Source organism: Leuresthes tenuis, unplaced genomic scaffold (assembly GCF_036924035.1).
Source record: "Leuresthes tenuis unplaced genomic scaffold, fLeuTen1.0.hap1 SCAF_24, whole genome shotgun sequence".
In the NCBI taxonomy this organism is placed as follows: domain Eukaryota; kingdom Metazoa; phylum Chordata; class Actinopteri; order Atheriniformes; family Atherinopsidae; genus Leuresthes; species Leuresthes tenuis.
In genome coordinates, this window is record NW_027325378.1 from 18,139,020 (window position 1) to 18,153,248 (window position 14,229).

Sequence of the window (14,229 nt, forward strand, 5' to 3'; positions counted from 1 at the left end):
ATGAGATGACAAAGACACAGCCATTCAAATGAATTGGTGTGTCTTTTGACCTACTTTAATTCTGGTATGTGGCAGAACTGATGGACATGGGAAATCTTTAGAAATGCCTTGTAGCCCCTATCCTCTCGGCCCACTGCATACACTGTGTGGTTCTATGGATGCCTTTTGTGCTTTGAAAATGATGCAACAGACTTTGTGAAAGTCCTTTGCAGCTATAGACCATCTCACATTAGGAATACTGAGACACTGTGAGATCACCTTTCTTTCTAACTCGCTCTTGGTGCATTCGTAGCTTTGATCATTTATCCAAAGCACTGACAGTTATCTGATGAGATGAAGGTGAGACTCTGTTGATCAGAGATGACACATGAAAGTCTATGAGTCCACATTTTTAATGTACAGTCTGAACAGTTAGTGCAGTCCTGCTTCTGAGAAGGGTTTTTGCTCATGACATCAATCCCCCCCCACTTAAAACTAAAGAATTGAGAGTTGGCTTGACATGTACTCTTATACAGGATTAAAAGAAGTTAGTGATAACAGAATCAGTCTCACCCACAGCCATTGACAGGTTATGATAGAGCAGATAATCTCTTAAAAAGTACACGCCCCATTGTCCATCACATTAAAGCTTGGTTTAGTTCTGCTAATTACCTTGAAAAGATCTATGATCAGTGAGGCTAAAATCTCCTAACAGCTAACCATGATCATGCTTTTCTCTGCCGCACTTACTGACAATTTAGATGTGATTATTCAAGATTATATTTTAAATTGACATTTTGGCAGTATGGGGTTCTGCCAATAACAACTGTGTAATTGCATCCACTTTGTCGTGCTCAGAAGGTAAATCCAGTTATAGAGTTGTGCCAAGTGTTGTAGTGCAGTTGTAGTACCTGTGCCAGGAACATACAGCGGGCGAACTCATTGGCTATCAAAACATAAAATTCAAGATGCACAGGTACTACAAGGTGATTATTGATTGACATCGATGAGCCTGTCTTTACTCTCTGTATCAGTCACTTATGGCAGCATGATGAGAAAGTAAAGAAGGCTGATGGAGCATCATGTCTGTTCTGACACGTATGACTACCAAACCTTTGACTGTCAGTTGATTATGCTTTCATTCAGCAATGTTGGTAACACTTTAATTATTCCATTTAGTCCATTTACTGCTGTGGTCAACACATTATGCTTTAATCAAGTATAATGTGTTCCTAACATATCAGTTCTGGAGATTTTTCTTCTTTCTTCCTCGATAATGATGATGAAATAAATAATGTGTTACCATTCTGCTTATCGTGCTGAATACATTTGTAGTTTGCTTTGATAACATCTCACAGTAAATTATTTGCCTCAGTTGCTTAACTAACATTCCTATTTCCTTGGTTGCTCACTATTGCCTCCCTCTTCTTCGACTGGGTAACATCTGGAGGCTGTGGAGGAGGATTTTGTCGGTGAATTCGTCACCGAGGCCACCCCAGTTGCTCCAGAACCCTCCGTTGTTCCTGAAACGGTTGATAACTTGGACACTGGTGCAGAGGCATATGACTTTAAGGAGTATGACCTGAAGGAGTATGACTTGGGCGAGGTTGACGACAGGTTGTATGATTATGGTACATATGATGAGTATGGAGTGGCCCCATCCAAGCCCCCAACAGCCTACGATGACGAGGTTGGGCCTGGGGTTGCTGCTGAAACCGACGTTTCGGAGAGTACTGTAAGTATCGCACCCTGGCCTGGTGACGGAGGGGGTGTGCATGAACAGTACGGGTTAGGGCCTCACACTTTCTCTCAGTGCATGTCTTTCTAGTGGCTTGGCATGGGAAATATGTCATTGACAGGTTGAGTGTGGAACTGGTAAATGTGTATCCGCTCCTACTTTTCACTGGTGTGAGATTGGAAACTCAAAGACTTGAGAGCTGTAACAGGGACAGTGCATGCTTCAGTGTTTGATTATTCTTTTTCACATTATCACATACAACTTTTCAGTCACTCTTCATTTTTTTCACACGCCTTCTATCAGTGGATGTTGGCCCAACCTACACCTCGCCCATAAATACCCAGCACACCTAACCGCTCCTCCCCACCCACTCCCCTGTCAGCAGTTGAAAAGGATCCCTCCCTCTCCTCTTCTGCTATTTTAACAAGCAGCTTGTCTGTGACATGTACCTTCCTTTGTGCACTGCAGTTATCTAATAAATCACAGAGAGCTGTCTTCACGGTGCACACACACACACGCACACACACACACATGCATACAGTCGCAAAGATGTTAGGGATTTAATTTAGTTTTGCCTTCCCTGATCCCTGATCAGACAGTTTATTATTTAATAATTGTGATATTGTGATACATTCAGAGTTGTGTATCTCTGTTTTATGTTTAGCTATTTTAGGCCCGGATCCCTCCCGGAATTGTCAGCATGCGAGGTCTTAATTAAACCGATGTGCCCTTTTAGTATCGCTCTCTGCAAACCACCAACCAACACCTGGATAAAAAAGCACCTCCAAGTCCTTCCCATCTTACCCCACTGTCACCACCTTCACATAGCAGAAGTCTTTTGCCACTACTGATGTAACCGCAGCTGTGTGCAGATGCTGGTCAGAAGTGTTGCACGAAGAATAGGAACAAACATTTTTAATTAGCCACACTACTCAATGGCAATATAATGACAGCATTGCTCCATTTCAAGCAAGTAGAGTAGTGGTCCGTTCTTGCTCTGTAGGACTAACATTTTACCTGTTCTGTTCCGTAGTGTGATCTGACTTTGTGTTGTCCATGATTCACTGCCTGTCTGTGAAACAAATACGATAGCTACAGTATGCGATACTGATCTCTTGACTGAAATTTGTTCAAGCTTTCACAGAAATAGCTTTCACGACCTCCTCAATCATGATTGCTCAATAGGTTTGGAGTGGAACTGCTGGTTAAAGAATGTCACCTCTTCTCTTGCTTTTTAACTTCAGGTCGCCGGTGTTGAAGCAGCCTTCAGCCAGAAGGGTGAAAAGGGCGAGCCAGCCGTGATTGAACCTGTAAGGGCGAAAATGTTCATGAAGCGTTGAAGTTATTATCACTGCTACAGTGCATTTTTACTCTTTCTTTGACCACATTGAAACGTTTAACTGGGATTTCATTACAAAGCACAGTTTGTGTGAGATTGTTTACAGTACTGCTGCTGCACAGAACAGAATTTGTTGTGTGAAACAATGTGTTTGTGTTTTCAAGGGCATGCTGATTGAAGGACCACCAGGACCACCCGGCCCATCAGTGAGTATGAAGTTGAAAAAAATAATCAGTGTTTCTCGTGTTATTATTCAGAATTGAATGCGCAGGAATTTTGATGGTTGCTAATGTAGTTTTGTATTTTTAGGGTCTTCCAGGACCTTCAGGCCTACAGGGACCCCCAGGCACTGCTGGAGATCCTGGTGACAGAGTGAGTTGACATTCAGGTCCCCAAACCACCCAGAATCTCAACGTGTACACAAAGTAAAGGCAGTCGCTTGAAACAAATGAGGATGTGGTTTCTATGGTTTACACTCCTGAAAAGAGACTGAGGAGGAGGAGCGGAGAAAGTTTGTCTGAAGTGTTTTGTAACAGGATATTGGATACTGTTGCAGTCAAAGTATCTACACAAAAAAACTAATGCACCAGCCCAATGGTCAGTTTAGCTGTTAATCCATGAAATCTTCATGCTTAAACCATAAAAAACTGGAAGATGAATGGCATTTGCTCAATAACATTGAATTTGTTTAATAATTCTGTTAAGCATTAAAAATGTTTAACATTGTTAATGTAATTCTACATTTCTGTCAGTTGAGCTCTCACTAATTCCTGTCATATATTAATATGAACACATTTTATAACTTGAAGAGATGCTTATTTTCCATTCAATTTGTAAAATAACCTTCTTTTAACTTTTTTCATTCAGGCTCTGGATGTGCCCCCCAATCTGAAAATGTAAAAATGAAACTACCACGTGGTAAAAGCATGTGGTTGTTAAGCACATATTTTGGGACACATCCTAACATTACTGTCAATATGAATTAGGGCTATGAACACCATTACGCTCTACAACAATCCTTCGGCTTCAACCCCAAGGTTGAAGCTGATCACAGTCTCTGAGAAGTAGACGTTAGTTTAAAGACAGAGAAATTCAGTCAAACCTTTGAAGTGACACATTCCAAGCTGCCTCAACAGAATGAAGACAGTGAAGTTAAATTTGGGTAGATTTTTGTTGTGGTGTGCTTGAGCTAGATATTGTTCTTTTATTATGGCTCAACTTATAGCACCAGACACGCATACTGTGCAGCTTGTGGGATTTAACTTGTAAATTATGATGGTCCAAACTCTTCAGTCAAAATGGAGCTTTGGTTTAGTCAAATGCTTTGCTCTTTACATCCACACACATCCCTCTGGATGATTCTGGCCCGCAGAAAGAGATTCCTTGTTTAAGGACAGCGAATCTGCTGAAGAAGGAGGAGCTTATATTTACAAGACTAATAAACAGCCCACCTCACACATTTACCGCTGGTCGTGTGTGTTTGTAGGTCTGTGTGTGTTTTTGCCGTTAACAGCACTAGAGACGGCTTCATTTTTATTCCAAACCAAAAGCATCTGGCCAGATTATGGATAATTATGGTTTTACATTGTACCCATTTGTCTGCAGTATCTGTATGTTTTTGTTTTTTTTATCTTCACTGAGGAGCCACTTGCACTCATTGTCTTGGGTTAGGATGATTTTAACAGTTTCGGTGTCTTCAGGGTCCTCCTGGTCGCGCTGGTCTACCTGGTGCTGATGGGTTACCAGGACCTCCTGGTACCATGCTGATGCTGCCTGTAAGTTGTCACACAGCTAAACCATCTTTCAATAATATAATTCTGCAGCCAGGATAATTCCTATGGCAATGTAACGTTATATAGAGATGATAAACTAAATTAACTATCTGTGTGTGTCAAACAGTTCCGTTTCGGTGGGGATGGCGAGAAGGGTCCAGTGGTGTCGGCCCAAGAAGCTCAAGCACAAGCCATCCTTTCCCAGGCCAGAGTAAGTAGACAGGACGCTGTGGAGTGGAAGCCTGCGGACAGACCCCAGCCTCTCTCTTTCAGCTGTAGGGGGAAACCGGGAGGGAAGCTTTGTCAGGGAGAGGAGGGGGTTTGGCCTGTGTTTTGTTGGCTTTGCAAGGCTAAAAGGAAACATGCCGAGTCGGCTGAAGAGCATCGACATAGAAAGGCCACTTTGAACAGATGGAAAGACAGGAGAGACTGTTAAAAATACTTTAGAGGCTTAATCTGCGGGTGGGCTACATCAACAGGTGTAGAGGAGGTGGCAGCAAGAAGAAATTAGACACTGTGTAAGGTTCTGGGAAAGTTGTTTATTTCCCACCTAAATGACACATTAAGTCGACAAAAATTAAATTTGGATGATGATTTGGATTTCACCCAGTATAAGACAGCACACAAGGATGAGTGAACAGTATGGACCAAAAGGACCACATGCTGTGCATTAAACAGAATCAGCTGTAGCGAAATGATCTACATATTTGATGCACTGTACATTGGATACATATTTCATGTATTTAGTTTGCTAAATTCACAGCAGTAAGTAAGCTGAAGGTTGACAGAAGTTCAATGTGTCTAAGATCAAATACCTACCTGTCCAAAAAGGCTAAGGCTTCTCCGGTAGGATGATGAAAAAACGTATTCTTAATCTTCAAATGCTCATAAAACTAAGACAAATAGCATGAAAGACAAGAAAGAACAGGTGATGCAAACACGTTGGAGCATATGAAACTTAAACAGTGGATTAATACAGTTCAGTGGGAGATTGTTGTCAATTCTTTGCGTGTGTTTACAGATGTTCAGCACCTGTTCTTGAAGTAAGATTTTTCTCTGAAGGGAGTCCGATCTTGACCTTTTCTGTGTTTCTGCCCTTCAGCTGGCGATGAGGGGACCCCCTGGGCCGATGGGTTTGACTGGCAGATCCGGGCCAGTGGTGAGTCTATTTGGTTGACACATAATAGCCCTTTGTAATAATGACTAATCACATGACTTTCAGGCAAAGCTTTTCACCAGTACAACAGAAACTGCACATTTGCAAACATTTACTTTTGTATTTAGCATTGGTGTTTAAGGACTCATTTCATCTTCAGTTGCTTGTATTATTAATATCTTTCAAAGCAGAAGCAGATTCAAACATTAGAAAGCGGATTGCTCGTGTAAAAATGTCATAAGTGGACACACTACCTGTCTGTTGGGTGTTGTTGCGCAGCCAAACCCCTCCTTTTTTTCCTTGGGCTTGCTGATACATGATCCAGTATTTATCTCCAGGAAGAGACCCCGCAGAAGACACAGAGAACCACCCTGTTAAATCTATTATTCTCCGACCGAGTACCAAATATAATGATGAGATATTACAGGAATAAGCAAAGAACAGTGGGGGAAATAAGAGATTTTTGGCTTTTAGTTGCTGCTGATGCATCCGATTTATTTTTTTCATTCCTGATTAGTAACATGTTGAAAACTCTGCTTTTCACACAGTCAGTGTATGTCAAGAACTAATGTTTTTTTGCACAAATGTACATCAATATTTCTGCCCGCTGAACATAATCTGTTTTAGTGGCAGAGTGGTAAAATTTAGTGGATGAATTTAGCTTCAGATGAATGTGTTCTCTGCATATTAAGCTCAATATCGCCATCTGCTGTTTACTTCACATTAATTTCTTCTGAAGCAAACTGTGAGTGTGACAGTTCAAAAAAAATGTATCCACTGAATATGAAGAATGTTTGGTTTGTTTTTTCTATCTTTAGGGTCCACCTGGTGCCAGTGGACTGAAAGGTGAAGGTGGTGACCCTGGTCCTCAGGTGAGTAAGGACCGAGGATCCAAATGATGGATTAGTGTCTCTGACCTGCCACTGAAGGCCACATCCAAGGTTATAAGTCTTATCGGGCTCTAACTGGTCCTCTCGTGTCTTACAGGGTCCTCGTGGCATCCAAGGGCCTCCAGGACAGCCTGGCAAAGCTGGCAAAAGGGTACATGAACTTACTCACCTCTAACACTCACACAGCACTTTGAAAGTGTGTTTGTTGTTGTTGTTGTTGTTTTGGGGGGTGGGGGGGTGTACTTGTGGACACTCCTAAAACACTGAGAGGATTATATTCGCTGCAACAAGCAACTGCTTGATATGTGCTTAAAGGCCTGTGCTGCCTCCAATCCTCGGATAAATGGTTGGGCAGTTAATCTGTCTGAAAATGCCAAAACGGGAAACCTGGATAGGGATGTGGGACGCATTTAGTTTCCCAGTGAAGTCACCGAACGGGGCCAAACGCATTGACCTAATTGGATCCGAATAAACAAAAACCGACCACTGGCAAATTAGCAACACAAGCTTGATTATCTGTCAAGCTCTGTCCCGATTTTAATTGCATGGACAATAATTGATAAGATCATTTTTCATTTGAATGATGGGATGTAAACTACCCATCTACTGCTGCATGGTCTGCTCTGTCACTTCAAACGTCTTCTGAAAAAGCCAGCAAAGAAGCTTTTGGCCACCTCAGATGAGATATTTTTTTGTGTGTTTTTTTTTGGGGGGGGGGGGCATTCTGTACAGTATGTAGATCTGTGAGTATTTGCTGAATCTTTGTGACATTTTAAGGGTCGCGCCGGTGCCGACGGTGGCCGAGGGATGCCCGGAGAGCCAGGTACCAAGGTACAAATGATACAACTTTTTTTTTTAATGTCACCTATTACAACTAATTAATAGTGCTAGTATGAATGTGTGCAGTCCATAATTAACATTTGGTAATGTTGTGTGGTCTGATGGCGTCGGCTCTGCGTTGCTTTACAGGGCGATCGAGGCTTTGATGGACTTCCTGGGCTGCCTGGTGAAAAGGGACACAGGGTAAGCACAGAAGGGTGGATGTCGTTTGCCAGAATCAAGACAAACGCTAGAAAATAAGACGTTTGGTGTAAATTAGGTGTAGCAGCTGGTTGTCTGGTTTAACAGCAAGCGTTTAAATGAAACTTTGTGAACTTGAATACTGTTGAACTTAGAAACGACTCCTCTGAATGCTTTTGAGCTCATGAGATAAACGCTGTGTCCATGTGTGATAAGTCACAAAACTGGCACAAAACCCCTGAGTTACTGGGGATTTGTCCTCTTGGATTACTAGGATTTTAAAAAAAAAGCCTGGGTAAAGTTTCTTGATGCCATTAATATTATATTTGGTTGCAGTCACTGGTACAGTTTTGAATTTCAGTGTCTGCGTAAGATCCTTATGAGAAACTTCTTTAAATGTCGGCGTGCTGAGTGACTGACTGCTGTGCAACGAGGGAAGTGATTGAATAAGAGGTTGCACTTTCTTCCATGTCCTCCACTAAAGGACTTACATCACTCAGAATACATGGAAATGTGAAATTTTGAGGTTGTATTGAGACTGAGTTATTGGTTTGCGTAGAACGTCGGTCTAAAGTTTTCTTTCTGGTGATTCCAGATCTGTGTTATGGCTTTCTTTGTCTCTAACATCAATTTAATGCAACATTTTATAGGCCTATACATTCTACTGAAAAAGCTTAACTTTAATAAGAATAGATTAAGAAAAATGTGAGAGCGGAGATGCAATGAAATAAGCAAAGTCAAACTGTGCTCTGGAGCAGTGATAAAGGTGAAATGTTGCAGGGAGGATCCCAGTATGAACTTTAGTTTAAAAATACACAAAGGAGTTTAACATAAAGCTGTTTCTCATTGGTTCATAACACACTGTTCCGATCAGCATAAAGAAGAAGAAAGGCTGTCTGTCTGGCTCTTTCTTTCATCTCTTTCATCCCTCTTTCTCAGGGGGATCCAGGGCCAATGGGACCGACAGGTTCCCCAGGAGAGGACGGACAGAGAGTAAGTGCTTCCTCTCTCATCTCAGCACTCTTAAAACTTTCAATAAAACTGCACTTAACTGAGGTGCATCACCGCCATCGTCGTTTAGATCAGCTATGTTCCACCAGCTCTGCCCTCAGGCAGCAGCAGCTGGGAGGAGACCATGAACTGGGGAGGAGGAGAATTTGTGTTGAACCTTTCCTCCCCCTGAAACTAACCACCCTAACCTCCCCTAACTCCAACCACCTCAAGGCATCAGCCAACAACGTTTGTTTCAGATTAGCTTCGGACTAATATAGGCTTTTAAGAAAGTGGTGATAGTTGAAATGTAATGCTGGTATTTATTTCAGAGCTTTATTTGTGTAAAGTTAAGCCTTAATCACCGATCCTTAAATAAAAGCTTTCATAGGTCTGACTATCTTTTTCTTTCCTTAGGGTGAAGATGGAGAGATTGGGCCCAGAGGATTAGCCGGAGAGAGCGTAAGGCTTATCTCCTGTTGCTATGGTTTTCTCATGCGATGACAAAGCTTTTGGATCTTAAAAAGATCTTGTTTAGATTTGCAACCAACCTAGAATAAATATCCAGCAGGTAACTGCTCATAAGTACAGTGAGCACAGAGAGAATCCAGTTTTATTTAAACTATTTTCTTTCTCTTTCTAATTCATCGTAGGGTCCGAGAGGTTTGCTGGGACCTCGAGGTCCTCCAGGACCCCCCGGATCCCCCGTGCGTACCATGGCCTTTACTGTCCCCTTCTGTGATATCACCTTCTGTAACTAAAATGGCACATTATGAGTCTTTTCTGATCTGTCCTCCTCAGGGTGTTGCTGGAGTTGATGGACCTCCAGGTCCCAAAGGAAATATGGTACATACACAACTTCCTGTCAGTAAACAGATTAGAATGTGCCTCCGTCAGCCTTGAGGAGAGCAAAGCTGCTGGCAGTACTGGACAAATCTTTTTATTGAAGTTGTACTGTTTGTGTAAAGCAGTTAAAGATCTCTTTAGGAAGCACAACTGTGAGGTTAAAGGTCATTGCTATGCCTCAGAGGAGCTACAGTACACAAAAGGCAGCAAAATATTATGTGCTGTTATGTCTGCCAAACAGTCCAAATCCACCCCATGATATGTTCTTTAGTGTGTGAGTAAGGGGAGCTTTTTGTTGTACTTGTGTAGCCGACATTAAACACATTGTGTTTGATTGAGAGCCAATTATTCATCTTGGTGGAGATGACACAGTTAGGCCTGTGTCTGCATTTTTTACACGTTTTATAAAGTACGACGTCCAACATTAAACACGTGTGCTGCATTTGGATTTTACTGAGGAATTCAAATGTGTGAATAGCATATCTCTAGCAAATTACAGTTTAAGTCCTCCTGGTACTGGAGCCACCAGCAGAACGGTCATTCTGGGACTAAAGACCAACATCTAGTTTAGACTGTCTTCATCTTTTCCAGGGACCACAAGGAGAGCCAGGCCCACCTGGTCAGCAGGGAATCCCTGGAACCCAGGTGAGCAAATAAGTCCTGCACCGCTTCTCTTCACGGGACAAAGGCAAAGGAAAAGTGCAGCGTAGAGGCATGTGTTGTGATGAGTAAATATAACAGGGAGGCCAAGGAAACTTGATTTATTCTGCCCTTCTCTGTCAGTTCACAACAAAGCCCATGGGCAAACCAAAGTAGATTTATTTTGGATTCACTCTTGACAGCTTTGAAACTGATCGATCAATTGAACACACAACAGAGCATATTCATTCTCATTGTATGGTATAACGTTAGGCTCTCTCCGGTTGTGAAAGGTAATGTTTTTATTCTTTTTTTTTGAGGTTGTACCAAAGTTTAAATGAATCTCTTAATTATGAGTTTCATAAATGGCGAATTATCTGTTCTCCTCACCCCTCCTCTGCTCCAGCCCCTTTCCCCGGAGACAACTTACATAAACTTACATAAAACTTACATAAGCACACATATATTTCTTGGCCTTATCCTAAGTCAGAAAATGCTTTTGAGGGGAGGGGGGGTTAAAGGGTCATATTCATGTTGGTTAAATTCCTGCAGAGCTGCCACAGCTGTTGATGAGGGCCCTGTGACACACACACACATGTGCACACACACTCACACACACCAGGTATCCAGTCAGAAATGCATGCAGAGGAACACATGAGCAAATATTTAAGTGTATTAGTTTCCACAAGCACGCTAAATGCTAATATACTCACTGACAACAAACACACACACAGACACGAGCTTAACATTCCTGTACCAGCTCAGCTATTTACAGCTCTACCGAACTTCAGTTATCCACCTTGGGTTTGAGTATTTGAGCATGGTCGTTGTTGCTATAGCGACACATACTCATTTCAGCTGCCTTCGTCTCTTTTTTTATAGGGTCTTCCTGGTCCTCAAGGGCCCATTGGACCACCTGGAGAAAAAGTAGGTTTTGTTTCTGTTTTATTATTTCTCTTTGAATACTGACATTGTAAAAAGTACCACACAAATAACAGAAGATATAAAGTCTGCCTTATGATCTCACTCCAATAACCATAAATATTATTTGATATGGCAACTTGCCTGATGTAGAGTAAAGTAGCAGTAGTAGAGTAGAGTCTGAATAGTCAAACCATGCAACTGTATACAACATGTTTTTGTTTTTTTGTGGCGTCTAACTGGTAATTAAGCAAATTCAATTGATCCAAATCATTGCCCTGTCTGTTCTGTAGGATATTATGTTGTTTCATTCTCTTATTTGATTGTGTTTTCACTTTGTGTTGTTTTCCCTGATCTTTTAAAAAGGCCAGGAATGAACATTTCCGCTAATCCACATCTTTGTGTTTGATTTTTGGGAGCAAAGGAGAGAATTCAGACAATGTTTTTTATCTTCTGACCAATGGCCTTGTGTTTCTTTTCCTTTGCTTCATGCAGGGACCTCAGGGCAGGTCGGGGTTGGCTGGATTACCTGGAGCTGATGGGCCTCCTGTGCGTGCTCTTATCACCTATATGTACATACAGTATATCAATATGACACACAAGTACATACTCAAAGAGGGAAATGAGAAAGACACAGAAAACGCCATTTCACCCCGATAGGATCCTCGCAAACTGAGGGCGTTATTGTTCCTGAAACCTTTTCTGACACAAGCATGCAAAGTTGGTATACATGTGGAATGGGAAAACAGGAAAAACAAACACTGCCACCATCTTTCATTTTACTGAAAAAGGAGAAAAGCGCAAAGACAAAATGCAAATACAAAATGTGATTTGGCATCTTCTTGCTGAAATATGCAGGGCTCGATAAAGGCGGCATCTGCACAGAGGCACACGTTGGCATAAAGGTTGCACACACACCGCAGTTTTTCCAGTGTTTTGTCGCCAGCTCTTTCAATTATGTTAAAATAAAGAAATGAGCATGTTTTTCAGTGAGCAGTTCCAACAGTTTTGTATCAACTGGGAGTGTTTTTCATCTGTATTTTACACACTGTTATATTGCACATTGCAAATTAGATGGAAATCGTGCTGCTCTTGTGTATTGTGAGTGCTGTTTGGGAGAAGTTGGTTGCAGAAGTGGGCATATTTTGACCACAAACCCATTACGATAAAGGGCTCACTTGTAATCTCCCCTTGAGCAGGACTCACTTTTCTTTGCATTCAGATGCATACTTGTTTGCTCTAAAGCCAGAATTCTGTAAAACAACCAATTTTCACAAACACATTGCTTTAAACTTGAACCGCCAGTTAAAGTGCGAGGCAATGGAGAACCACTTATTTATTTTACCTGAAATATGTTGAAGGAATCGATAATCTCCACATAGCTTCTATCATACACAGTTATTGCATTTCAAACTAGAGCTGCTGTGACTGATGTGCGTGCTGTATCCTGTGAAGAAATGTGCAGTCAGACTTCGTTTTAAAACGTGACTCACACTACAACATGCCTGTGAAATATGGCAGACCCGTACCTCAGAAATCTTTTAAGGCATTTTTCATCAACAGAAGTATAATAAAGGGCCTGTGGAATTTTATTATCCAGACCTGTTGCTGCTCACGTCAAACCTCCCTGCCTGCGCTCAGTAGAAGAGTTGAGTTGGCTGAAGAGGCAGGCAGCCCTCAGATGCCCTCGGGCCTCAGAGCCTGCTGATTTACTGCTCTCTGCCTCAGTATCACACCTCAGATTGGAAGTGCCAGGTGTTCCCAGCTTTAGATTTTTAATAAGGGTGCCATGCAGTTTAATAATAGACCCATCTACCCACCCTATATCCCGCTGACATCACCTGTGTTCACCACTCTGGTAGCTTTTATTTTTCATGACACTGTTAGTAATGGTATTGCTTTTAGTATTTTTTGTGTTGGCGAACCCACAAAACAAATTTTGGTCTTGAAGCACACAATTTGGAATAGTTTGCACATAGAATTTCCGCCTACATTGTAGATGTGAAACCAACAAAATTGGATTGAACACCATTCAGCCAGACTTTCTCTTAAATTTGCATCAGCAGCAGAAATTGTCGCAAGTGGTAACCGAATAGCATTTGTTCACGCTGTGTTAAGCAGTATTGCATCAATCCCTTCTAACTACTGTGTGACATCTCTTTTTACAGGGTCATCCTGGTAAAGAGGGTCCACCTGGAGAGAAAGGAGCCCAAGTAGGTGTTTTTTTTAAGCAGCCGAGTCATTTAGTCGTGATTTTAAGATTCTCCCTGTTGATTACTTCGAAATCAGTCCGTGTAATGTCAGCCTAAAGAGACAACAGAGTAACATTGCGGGTTTATACTTACAGTGGTGTTTTATTATTATTAGCCACCTTCAATGATATATTCCTACTGCTCGGGAGCATTTAGTTTTGCCTGCCAACCAACTGGCTCATGCAGAGTAAAACTATATGATGATATACGATAACATAGACCTAAGTGTTAATGCTATGGTTAGAGTTATTGAGGTTTTTTCTCAATTTACAGTTCATTTATTCTTTCATCTGTGATTACTTTGTGTTTTGTTTACATTCGAATCACAAAATGTGACTTCATCTTTCTCTTGATCACAGAGAACTGACAGACTTTCATCATTGATAGATAATGTTTTTCAGTCGTTCTTTAAAAACATGTTTTTTTTCTGAGCTTACTAACTTACTTACCTTACGTGGACCAGTCTCAGACTGAAGTGTGATGGACAGCTTAGCTGCCTTGAAACAAAGTTACTGTTCAAGAAGACATCATTAGATTTGAAGAATAAATGTCATCTCCATTTAAAAGCTGATTCTTTGCCCCAGGGTCCACTGGGTCCCCAAGGTCCTATCGGTTATCCTGGCCCTCGGGGTGTTAAGGTACCATTTTTGTGTTTTTGGCCAACCAGCCACCAAATACATCCATGTT

General features: G+C 41.6%; 1 protein-coding gene across 2 annotated transcripts in view; it reads left to right on the plus strand.

The window, feature by feature from the left end:
• Positions 1 to 14,229, plus strand: part of col11a1a (collagen, type XI, alpha 1a) — a 67,246-nt gene that overhangs the window by 18,078 nt on the left and 34,939 nt on the right. Inside the window, exons 8-27 of one of the 2 annotated variants that reach the window (XM_072378207.1) lie at positions 1,430 to 1,714; positions 2,962 to 3,027; positions 3,221 to 3,262; positions 3,366 to 3,428; positions 4,757 to 4,831; positions 4,956 to 5,039; positions 5,931 to 5,987; positions 6,803 to 6,856; positions 6,972 to 7,025; positions 7,652 to 7,705; positions 7,844 to 7,897; positions 8,834 to 8,887; positions 9,302 to 9,346; positions 9,538 to 9,591; positions 9,686 to 9,730; positions 10,322 to 10,375; positions 11,252 to 11,296; positions 11,786 to 11,839; positions 13,459 to 13,503; positions 14,127 to 14,180. In XM_072378207.1, coding sequence (XP_072234308.1) covers positions 1,430 to 1,714; positions 2,962 to 3,027; positions 3,221 to 3,262; positions 3,366 to 3,428; positions 4,757 to 4,831; positions 4,956 to 5,039; positions 5,931 to 5,987; positions 6,803 to 6,856; positions 6,972 to 7,025; positions 7,652 to 7,705; positions 7,844 to 7,897; positions 8,834 to 8,887; positions 9,302 to 9,346; positions 9,538 to 9,591; positions 9,686 to 9,730; positions 10,322 to 10,375; positions 11,252 to 11,296; positions 11,786 to 11,839; positions 13,459 to 13,503; positions 14,127 to 14,180 — 1,338 coding nt within the window. The remainder of the gene's footprint in view (positions 1 to 1,429; positions 1,715 to 2,961; positions 3,028 to 3,220; positions 3,263 to 3,365; positions 3,429 to 4,756; positions 4,832 to 4,955; positions 5,040 to 5,930; positions 5,988 to 6,802; positions 6,857 to 6,971; positions 7,026 to 7,651; positions 7,706 to 7,843; positions 7,898 to 8,833; positions 8,888 to 9,301; positions 9,347 to 9,537; positions 9,592 to 9,685; positions 9,731 to 10,321; positions 10,376 to 11,251; positions 11,297 to 11,785; positions 11,840 to 13,458; positions 13,504 to 14,126; positions 14,181 to 14,229) is intronic. The other variant, XM_072378208.1, reaches the window with a different exon arrangement.